Source organism: Amphiura filiformis, chromosome 11, assembly GCF_039555335.1.
Source record: "Amphiura filiformis chromosome 11, Afil_fr2py, whole genome shotgun sequence".
Taxonomy (NCBI): Eukaryota; Metazoa; Echinodermata; class Ophiuroidea; order Amphilepidida; family Amphiuridae; genus Amphiura; species Amphiura filiformis.
Window position 1 is genome coordinate 10,361,590 of NC_092638.1, and position 12,229 is coordinate 10,373,818.

Here is a 12,229-nt window from a genome sequence, read left to right on the forward strand (position 1 = left end):
TCAATGTTGAATTCAATGAATATTGTGTTGTAAACTTTCATCATTCGGGTGATGGAATGCAGTTTAATATCCCCGCTAAGGCCCAGACGTGAATTCAGGGGGGGCAGCTTCCTCCTTCCAGCCACCCTCCCCCTCAAAAAAAAAAAAAAAAGAGGAAAGGAGAGAAGAGAAGAGAAAGGGGAAGGGAAAAGAGAAGAGAAAGGGAGGAATGGCGATTAATTTAACAAACATTTCTGACAGCGAAGTTAACATCCTGTAAAAATTCTTCTGAAAAGTTGTAAAATTACGTAACAATAAAGTATATTTTCTTATACACTTGTGTATTTCTTTAGAAAATTTCACCGGAACAATAGAGGCAATGTTGCTGCCAGAAATTACCGTAAAATTACTGCATGTATTTTACAATGGATGTTTTTGTGATAATTTCTTCAGATTTGTTCAGTAAATTTTGTAATTTTTTGAGTATTGATAGGCCTATTGTTAGTATAAAGCAGTGGTTTAAATCAGAGAATATACTTGAAACTGTTTTTCGTTGATACGAGTTCACTCGGCCATGCCTTTTGGATTCGTAATCAAGAATCAGCAGTTTCGAGTATACGCATTAACAGGATTATCATCAAGCCAAAAAAACTGTTTTATTGGCATAAAATTTTAAGCTATTAGGAGAATTCAAAGAGAAGACAGTTTCCATGGAAACGGCCATTTACATCCATTTTTTTACTAATTTTACTGGGAAATTAGCTCTATTTTACAGATATTTACTTAAAAATGAGCATTATAAAATAGCCGTTGCCGTGGAAACTGCATACTCGTTGAATTCTCTCAATAGCCTAAACTTAAAGAAGCCCTATTTGTCAATAAACTTAAGTGTAATTTAAACTTTTGTAATGCAAAACATTGCTAAAAATGGTTAAAAAAAAGGTCAATTTTTGCCCAAAATCACCAAAATCATTAAAAACCTGCATTTTGGGCCCACTTATGAATTCCAAGAGGTCATAGGTCAAAAACCATAGGTCACAGAAAAATGATGTGATTTACTTTTTTGATTCAAACATATATCTTAGTAAGATGATACACTTTCCAAGATTATGTCATTTTTCAAAAAAATTTCCCATGTAAAAATTACTTTTTTTTGGTAAAAACTAGGCTTAGTATCCTCAAGGTCGCCTATGCCTAAGGTGTACGAAGGCACCTGTCGAAAAACTCGCCCATGTGTCTGAACCTATATTGTATCATATGATGTTTGAATGCACATTCTATTCAACTAACATTGATGGTATAAAATTAACTGAATAAATAATTGTAAAACGCACAAATTGGAAATTTGGATATAATAAAGTAAGATTTTCTGGCAATACCGGTTTTTGCAAGACAGAGCTTGTCCCCAGCCTCAAAGTGTTGCTTCCGTTGCAGGTGTGTCTAATCACGTGTGCAAAGTGTGCAAATATTTCAATTAAGTTGGTGGTATTAAAGGTTACATGAGTAAATATGTAGAAAATAATGCATTATTTCGAAAAATGCATTTTTTGAAAATTATCAAACTTTCTGGCAACACTGGCTTTACAGGTCAAATAGCCCCAGAATTTTTTTACCAGATTTGGAAGGGGCAATGTCTGCCCAAGTACCAACAAAGAGGAAATAATTCTCGGTGCTCAAGCAAAATTAGTTTTTAGACTTCAAAGATAGGGTAAAAATTGCATTTTTTCAAAAGTGCTAAATTGGCAATGTTGCCCAGCCCTAAAATTGCACATAGGGAAATATTATTGAAATATTTCTTGCATCTGGGGAAAGCACAAAGATAGTACTTTATGGTGGTAAGGTTGTTTTTTAATGTGACCTCAAATTTAAAGTCAGGAGCAATTCAGAAAAGTGCATATTTTCCCCTATTTTCACCCCAAAATAAGCAAAAATCGCCAAAATCATAAAATCTGCCGTTGCTATGGCAACAAGCTCCGGAGGAATTTTTGATGTGCCCTTTTGTAGACTACTACCAAAACCCTTTCACCTCATGCAATAAAAAAAATTTGACCGTTAGCAGGCACATGTGGTTTTTACCCAGTATTGCAATTAAAGCGTCTTTAGGGGAAAATAAGTCCCCCACTCCCCCGTGCAATGTTGAAACGTGCAAATGTGTTCAGCGTGTCTCCAAAGTGTCGCAACATTGTATGATGGGGGGTGGGGAAGGGACAAGTGTTAATTGATGGCCCAGCTTTCTTCTAATTCCTAATATTGAACATTTTTAAACACATAAAAAATACACTTTTGATTTCATTCAAGATGCCTAAAGCGTTTCAAGGACATTTTTCGGGGATTGTCTGAGGCAATCGCTAAAATTAACATCTGATTTTAATCTTTTGGCTATAACTTTAAAACTACTTGAAAGAATCACTCCAAATTTTCAATGAATATTAGATAGTGCATAAGCTATGATGTGGATATAAAATAAAACAACTAATTGTATCAATTTTGACTATATCGCCCTGCACTGCAAGCAGGTTGCACCTATCACCTGTGTATGTCTACAATCATAGATTGAATACAATAGCGCTCTTTTCATACATACTAATCTTACAGATGTGAGTGATCAGCATGATATAGTTCAATGCATAGGTACCGCGTGAAAAAATTTCCATGACTATTTATTAATAGATAGGCTATGATGTGGGCACAAAATAAAGCAACTAATCTTTTATTTAGATAGTGGTCAAATAATTCTTTTGTACTGCATCCATTTGCATATCTTCTGGAGCGTGCCAAAAGAGGAGATGATTTGAACTAATGACCTTATGTGCAAGCACTCTATAAGTAAATACTTATGAAAACGTATGAAACTTGAACGTGGGGGTGTGGGGGGGGGGGGGGGGGGTTACACGATAATCGATTATCGATTTTCCTCCACCACCCTCAACCACACAAATATAACACTCCCCTAATCATCCTTAGCGACTGCGATTGAACATGACAGTCTGTGATCATCATTTCCGTGTTAGGTTTTAGAATTTAGTTGAAAATTGAAAATTAATTGATCATTGATTGTCGGTTATCGACTGTCTATTACCCCCCTCCCACCACCACCAACAACTCAAACACTGCTTAACAACGACATCTACCGGCGTGGCGTGTTAAATAAAGACTGTGATAACGAACTCCTACACTAGTGGAAGTTTTGGATGAGAAAACGGACATTTTGATGAGAATCGGCCAAAATGGTGAGAATTTAATTTTCTCATTCTCTTGGATGAGAAACTTCCTGGTGTGTGTGTCAATCATTATTGTCTTATTAAAACTGGTGACAATTGCTAATCCTCGATTATTATTTTCTCATCCAAAAGAATGATAAAATTAAATTCTCACCATTTTGGCCGTTTCTCATCAAAATGTCCGTTTTCTCATCCAAAACTTCCACTAGTGATAACAGTCCTCGAAGTAAATTATATAAATCTAATGATATATTCTTAAAGTGTATGTAGCAGGGAGGAAAAAGCCGACGGTCAATTGAAAATTTTGACCTTTCATATTGAAGATATGGATTTTTTTCCCAAAAAGACCTATTTTTTTTGGTGTTTTGGGAAAAAAAATCCATATCTTCAATACGAAAGGTCAAAATTTTCAATTGATCGTCGGCTTTTCATCCCACCTACACATACACTTTAAGTATAAATCATCAGATTTATAAAGTTTACTTCAAGTACTGTTAAATATCAAAAATATCAATTTTTAATGATTTGCCATAAAATGTGTATTAAATTGCGAATTTCAAAAATCAAAATTATTTGATATCAGAATGACATTCTTCGTATTCAGAATGCAATTCGATATGTCTGATGTGCTCTTATGTCCCAAAATAAATACTGTCCAAACGTTCATACCCCAGCCCTTAAGCCATTATAGATATATGGCTTGAAAACCACATTGACGCATCTTGCCAGTTATCGGACGCCTATGCCAGTTATTGGACACTACCCAGCTAGTTAACGGACACCCGCAAAAAAAAAAAAAAAATGGCACACGTCTATTTGTTCAACTCAACTAAATGCAGTAAGTATCCGTTCTTTCATTTGCTGCGATATAAATTCACGTTAACTTGAAGAAACGACTGCACATGCTCCAAATCACGTAATCGTCCGGTAACTGGCGTTGTCCGATAATTGGTAGTCCTACCCTATCGTTGTTAAGTTGACTGTGTATTCATGTATTTCAGGTGTGTTAAAAATGACTCAATTAAAGTACTCTAACTTTGAACTTGATTTGCACCGTTTCTTTCTTTTTAATGTGCCGGTGTTCAAATTTTTGTAACTTTGTAACCAAACGTCTTATTGACAGCAGGTTTTCACTAAGCTTTGTATAGTACGCTGGAAATGAAAATGTAAGAATTCCAAAATTGATCCGGCTTACATCAGACTGATTTTGCTTGATCGCATCACATTTATGCTTGTATGGAATTCTACGGTATTTAATATCGTATAATTAATTTGTATGACTGTGACGAACTTTATACCAGTGAGATTTATCGGTAAAGGCTTGTCCATTTCGCGGAAGGACTATATGCCCCCCCTGGTACCTGTCAACGTATTAAACCAATCCAATAATACTCAACAATCTGATTGACATGTTTGGACAGTGCCGCCGACAAGGGGTGAGTAAGGGTGCGTTACCCACCGGGGCCGGGGTCCTAGGGGCCCGTAAGAAGTGAAGAAAACATACTTGTTACTATCATACTCTGGGCCCGTAAAAGCAAATAAAAGGGACCTCAGGGGCCCTTAAAAAGTCAAGAAAAGATGCCTTGTAATAAGGCATCTTTTCTTTGCTTTACTATACTTATCAACTATATAGGTCTTTTTTCTTGTCCATTATGATAAGCTTTTTTACATGCTCAATATCTCTTGTCTTCCTTTTATGGGCCAATCGTATATCTTCTTTTGCTTTTCACGGGGCCACTCCGATCTCTTTTCTTTGACTTTACGGTGCCCTCCTCCCTGTTTAGAGTGTTGGTGCCCCGTCTTCTAATCTCCATGTCTACGATCCACTTCTGAAGTCTGCAAAAGAGACTAAGAAATACCGGAAACCACTCAAACTTGTTTGCCGGGAAAGTGGATCAGATGACCTAAATCAGTCATACCTGATGAAGTCCTCCGACGCATAGGACGAAATATTGTAGTGAGTTTAATTTCACTTGGTTTCGAAAAGCAAAACATCCAAAATGTTTATTTATTGAACAAACCTGATGAATCTATTCAACGAAGTTAGAAACGTATACGGGCAACCAACGGTCAAGAAAATACGTGACTTGGAGAATGTAAACAAGAAAATCTCTAGACATAAAAACCATCTGACATTCACGCACCGCTGCAAGGATCTGAATCTAACGCCGGTAAGCCTGAAACTGAAGTGCCCTATTCGGACTAATAACGCCAAAAAGATCGTTGAAAAGGTGGAAAAAGATCTTGTTCGGGAACGAATTCGCGTGATCAGCAATAAATTAGTTTCCCTAAACCAAAAACACAAGGTAATCAACAAAGAAATAGAAACGATCGTCAACCCGGAAGTAAAATCACAGGTCGATTTTCATGTCAACAACACGCGTGTTACGGAAAATGAAAAATGCAAAATCCGTCAAACCGCGAAGTTAGAGAAGTTGAAAGACAAAAATGTGAGCAAAATATCGCTACTAAAGCGCTACGATAATGTAGACCTTTCTGGAAATCAGCTCAAGAAATGGATGACGAACCTTTCCAAGCAGAAGCTTACGGATCCGGAGGAAAAAATCTTACAAAAAGGCTTGAACTTCGCGGTAAGTTGTGAACATGTACCAAATGAAGATTTCATAGTAGCAACCGAAAAGGCGTGTAGTTTCATCCCCGCGAATGATAGGCCAGCTTTGAGAGCTGAAGTAGTTGGTGTGCTACGAAATGCCAAGCCTCCCCAGTCAAACATATCTAAAGAGGAGAGGGCGGCTATTAATTCATTAAAGAAAAATGATTCCATCCTGATTATGGGCGCAGATAAAGGTAGATCAACAGTTGTACTTGACAAAGAGAATTACGAGGAGAAAGTACACGAAATGTTAAAAGATGAAAAGACATATGAAACTTTGAAAGCCGACCCTACACCAAAGTACAAGCGCAATTTAATTGCTATCCTCTCTAGACTCCAAAAGGAAAACAAAATTGATCATGCTCAGTATAGGCTGCTATATCCCACCACAGCCAATACCCCAAGACTGTATTGTACGACAAAAATTCACAAGCAGGGTAATCCAGTAAGACCTATAGTTGATTACACAGACTCTCTCGGTTATGAAACATCTAAAGCGCTAGCCGACCTACTCAATCCTCTCATCGGGAACACTGAGCACCATGTAAAAATTCCAAAGACCTTGCAAAAGAACTCAGTGGTGTTTTCATTGAAGATCATGAAATTTTTAATTCCCATGATGTTGTTTCACTCTTTACAAATACTCCAATCAAAGAAGCCCTCTGCATAATTAAGCAAAGGCTGATTGGGGACAAAGACTTAAAAAAGCGCACTAAACTTGATGTCGACGACATTTTGAATTCCGGGGCACCATCTACAGACAACGTTTTGGCGCCGCGATGGGCAGCCCAGTTAGCCCCATCATTGCTAATTTTTTCATGGAATTTTTGGAGCAACAGGCCATCGCGACAGCCCCTTTAGAGTTTAAGCCACGGTATTGGCGGCGCTATGTCGACGACGTGCTCGAAATAATTTAAGAGGGTCAAGTACAAAACCTAACTGACCATCTGAATTCTGTCGACGAAACTGAGAGTATCAAATTTACCTTTGAAGAGGAACAAAATGGCCAAATCCCATTTTAGATACTTTGATTGTCAGAAAGCCAGATGGATCTATCAAGCTCTTAGTATATCGCAAACCAACTCATACAGACCAGTATCTGAATTTCAAATCAGAACACCCTCTCCACAAAAAATGGGTGTAATAAGAACCCTGTTTGACCGCATGAACTCCGTTGTAACGGAAACGGAAGATAGAATCAAAGAAGAAGAGCGAGTGCGTGCAGCCTTGAAAAATTGTGGCTACCCGGATTGGGCCATGGACAAAGTAAAAAATCAAATGCATAATAAAACCAAAGATGCTGAAAAACTGAGATCAAAGAAAACAAGACCGCCGAGGAAAAAAGCAAAGGCATGGTGGTCATTCCTTATGTCAGCGGCCTTTCGGAACGTATCCAAAGAGTATATAAAAACACAAAGTTGACACGGCAATGAAACCCCACCGCACTCTCAGACAAATACTAGTCCACCCAAAAGACAAACGTGAAAAGGAAAAAAAACCGGCAATTGCATTTATGAAATCGGCTGCAAAAACTGTCATCTCTCATATGTCGGTGAAACCTCACGGATGTTCGGCACTAGACTTGCTGAACATAAAGCGGAAGTCAAAAAGGAAAATGAAAAAAAGTTCACTCGCTCAGAACGCAGGACATCGGAAATGGAACAGACCAAATCAGCCATATCAGATCACGTAGCAAGGGCAAACCACGTTATAGATTGGGAAGAATCAAAGATACTTGGACGGGAGCACGACAAAAGATCCAGAGAAGTCAGAGAAGCAATGGAGATTAGAAGACGGGGCACCAACACCCTAAACAGGGAGGAGGGCACCTACCTCTTGAGTCATGTCTACGATCCACTTCTGAAGTCTGCAAAAGAGACTAAGAAATACCGGAAACCACTCAAACTTGTTTGCCGGGAAAGTGGATCAGATGACCAAAATCAGTCATACCTGATGAAGTCCTCCGACGCACAGGACGAAATATTGTAGTAAGTTAAATTTCACTTGGTTTCGAAAAGCAAAAAATCCAAAATGTTTGCTTCTATTTTCAATGTTGAGCTATATTTTGTATTTCTAACTTGCGACATTATTTCACAGAAACTTAATACTACACCTATACCACCATATTGGGTAGTTTTCCGTAAGCTTAACTTTTGTGATTTTGGTAACTATTTTATATTTATTTGTGAAATCAATCTCAACTAGGCATTCTAAATTGTACTCACCATTTACATCCAAGGTATATTAGCATATCCACCTTGCACTTCTCGATATATATCCAGTTAAAGACAGAATATCAAAATTATGCCTCATTATGATATCACAGACTCTCACATGTGTATTCAAAATTGATGCTTAAATTTGACCTGAACCAATTGACCTATAACCTGACATACGGTGACCTAATAGCCTTTTCTTCTCCTAACAACACATTATAGTATTAAATTGACTAATGACTATGCATCCATTGTGTAAGTGTTTATTTAATTTATTCAGTGTTAATATTAACTGTTATTTTGCATGCAGCACTGGATTTTCTATAGAGAGTATAACAAAGGATTTAATGTATTCTATTCATGTACCCTACTTGAACATGTTGAATGGAATAAATTATGGTTTGTTATGAAACACACATTTGAGTTACTAGGATACAGTAAACAAAAAAATATATAGGGCTAAAATGATTTACTAAAGTGGGTTTAAAAGCACTTTGTATGTAGATATATTTTGATGAAAATCAGGTATTATTCCCCTTAACAATGCAAGATAGTCTTTGACCAACACTTTGTAATTATTTCAATTGAATTATGTTACTCTCTGCTTTTGCAATTATGATCATCCTCGATATAATGAACTTTGAAATGAACTAATTGAACTTTGGCGGCTTTAACGCTGAAGGTGGACATGACAATACAAATTGCACCAAAATTGTGAATTAAGTATTTGTTTGTGATTTCTTATGTTAAGGGGAGTAATTTGACACCAGTTTCGATGAAATCGGACCATTTTTAAATTTTGAACTCTGTGTATGAAAGTTTTGGCATTTTACCTATTCGACTTTATAACTCCTGAACTAAGCACCGCAGAAAAATATGACAATTGACTTTTTTATTTCCTATGGTGAGAGAAACAATTTGAGATACATTACAACATGATGGCTATTTTTAGGTTTTGGCCCCACTGTGACCCCTCGTGGGAACCATAGGGGGCATAGAAAAAATGGAACCAATCAAATTTTGATCCTTTTAGATTTAAGAATGCCAACAAAATTGGTTCCACTAATGTAGCAAATGAAAATCCCAAACCCATAGCGACCTGCAGTCACAGCTAGCCAGTTAGCAGAGAACTTGAGGATGAATTTGCTTCCATTTTTACAACAATCTGACTATTTGACATTCGACCTGTTGAGCCTCAAGCCTCATAACGTATTTATTTTACATTTTGAGATCATTATGCCAAGTCCAATTATAATTGGATACGTTTTTTAATGAATTTGGAGAATGTTTAATTTTTGCACCCTGAAGGGTCATGTGCTCAAATACAGATTGGCAGACAAAATAATTGAAATCAGCATACTTCAATTAACAAAACTCACTTTACCATATTTATGCTTAAATAAGCACATATTTTCAAAATAGAACCAGTCTATCTATATGGAAAGTGATATGAATATTTTAGGTACATATGGTATGAGACAGTGGGAAAGCTATTGGGCATAACATGATAACCACGAACATGATCAGTGCACTTTACTGTAGAGTCAATAAATGTTTCATCCTTTTATATTGATGAATTTGAATGTCGCAAAATTTAGGAATTTGCATGGTCTAATAGCTGCATTCTACTTAAATACGTTGTCAGAAAATAGTAGGCGAAGACATAAATTATTACTCATGCAGACCTGTGTTCAATTTAGACATTTTAAATATGCACATGTCATACCAATTTGATATATATAATTTAGAAGACCAATCCCATGGCAACGTCCGAAAAATAGTGCAATATTTTTTCCTTGAATACAAGCTAGTGCTATTGTACCATGCCGTTTTCATCCTTTTAAAGAGGAATTGATTATGATAGGCAGAAAATAATTCAATCAATAGAGGCCATAGGGTATACAATTAACTGTTTTGACTTTCGGCACCGCACCCATATCATTTCGCATCGTATTTTTCAAACCACCGGGTGTCTCTTATTAGACTCCCACACAGTTTCGGTTCCGATTCTGGTTAATAGCGAAAGTGCCTCACAGACAACCCTCATTATAAATATCGATCATGTAGATTGGATCACTTAAATGATGGTTAGTCCGATTGAATGCCTCACACAAAACCAACTTTCCAACAATAAAATGGTGATCGTATTATGAATGTGGCATGATCGAGGGGAATTATATAAATAAACATAATTTTTCACCAGGTTCGACGTCGCAAGAAATAAAGAAAGGAGACAGGCAGAAACAGTGATCCCACCTGGGAATCCAACATAGGACCTCGGGTTTACAAGAGCTCGCCAAATTAAAGGTGCTGGATAAATTATGCTTCAACAACTTCGTCCAACCCATACCCACGTCAAAAAGAAATCTACACCACTGGACACTAAAATCAGGAAATAGTTATGGGTAGACGAGGTATTGTTGGTCGAAGCAACCAAAAAATTTTTTCATTATCCATATCAATATATTATTGACAAATAACACCTCGATATTTTGCAAAAGTTCATTCTACAAATAATATATTTTACAAACTTGCTTAATTTATTGTTGTTATTGAGTTATGTACGTTTTACAAAACTGTTCTTGTTTCAAGAACCACAGGACCAACAAAAGTATATCTGTGGTATTTGAATTCTTCTACACGCTCGCTATGAAATGAGCAATGCAGTTTTTGCCGAAGCTCACTACCATTGGCAAGATGCTGTGAACTACTAAATCGCAACAGTTTGAAATAGTTAATAACCTTAATTGTGTGAAATAAGGGTCAAAGATGGGTATTGCTTTTGTTGAAACACCCTGTATCATATTTATTTAATACATGTGAATACATACATACCTTTGGAATCTGCTGTTGCACATCCTAGTCTCTCACGTAGCTCTGTGACATTGTCATTGTTGACCAGCGTTAACGGATCATCCGGGTAAAAGAAGTTCTTTGATCCTGGGAGAGGTGTCGGGTTCATTCCTCCGAACATAATTTTGGTACAAGTACATAAGACGTCCTTATTAGACAGGACCCAACGCAAGCCCAATTTAGGGTGATCTGAGTCGGGTTGCTGCCACATGAAGCAGTTGTTGGCTCCACAGACACAGACAATGGCTATGTATAAACAACATATAATAAAACAAAACACACCTTTAAAAAATATATCAAGATTCAACTAGCTGGTATTTTAGGACAAAGTTCCATAACAGTACTAATAATTATATCAAAAACAACAATACACTCTGTATCCCAACACTAACCACAAATATTATGAACAAAACAAGTTGAAAAAGTATAAGCATGCAAACTTGAATAGTTACAATGTAAAACGAAATGGCCTGATTGAAAAGATAAAATGACTTTAGTGACGACAATTCCGACTTTGTCTTCAAATGTTTGTTTGTTGTTTAAGGTTTCTTACCTGTCAAAGCCGCTATAGCGACTTTAATCGCCACAGACATGTTGAGGAAAATTTGGTAATTCTAAATCATCTTCCAATCCTATGTATATGATTCCAGAGAATGATGTACACATCTTCCTCGCTGGTAGGCAAGGAGGAAACTAATAATACTCCTCCCAAAGATAAAACGATCGCAGCGTTGTCTGTTACCATAGTGACACCGGGGGAACCTGTCCCGACGATATGTTATTATGACGTTTGTTATATTAAAGAAATTAGTGTTTTGACCAATTTTGGACCTTATTTTTGTGAAATGCTCCTGATATTGCACGGTTCATCTTAATGTGTACGTTTGATAAAATAGTAAATACGGTAAATATTCCAGCACTGTAGTTATGTGGAATATGTCCTGGTATATTGCAAATGAAAATGTATAGTGACAAAATTTTATTGATATTCCAGTCATTTATGATGAGCTCCCCTGTAATACATGAGCTGGTATAATCTAGGGTAATTCTAGGCATTGGACGTTGTCAATGTTTCAGCTATTTTTGGAGTTATTCCATTATTTAGATGCCAACAAATGCGTTTCCAATGATACCTCAATTATTAATGCTTAATATCCGTCATTATTGCTATTCGTATTTTCAATGTCATATAAACATCATGACCATGAATCATTTTGAAGCCTGGTATACTGTTAATCGATGTTAATTTAATAGGTTAAGTGCTTCTTGTTGATGTTGATATTGTTAGTAAAGTAGGTAATGGGGATATGCATCCTGCACAAGAACAGGTATTGTAGTTTTCTTGT

At 36.7% G+C, this 12,229-nt stretch overlaps 1 protein-coding gene across 1 annotated transcript in view; it reads right to left on the reverse strand.

Moving 5' to 3' along the window:
- LOC140163468 (uncharacterized) overlaps positions 1-11,554 on the reverse strand; it is a 51,549-nt gene extending 39,995 nt beyond the window's left edge. Inside the window, exons 1-2 of the mRNA XM_072186782.1 lie at positions 11,437-11,554; positions 10,866-11,129 (exon numbers count right to left, since the gene is read on the reverse strand). Of these exons, the coding sequence (XP_072042883.1) occupies positions 10,866-11,129; positions 11,437-11,476 (304 nt within the window). The 5' untranslated portion in view covers positions 11,477-11,554. The remainder of the gene's footprint in view (positions 1-10,865; positions 11,130-11,436) is intronic.
- Positions 11,555-12,229: the final 675 nt, after the last annotated feature.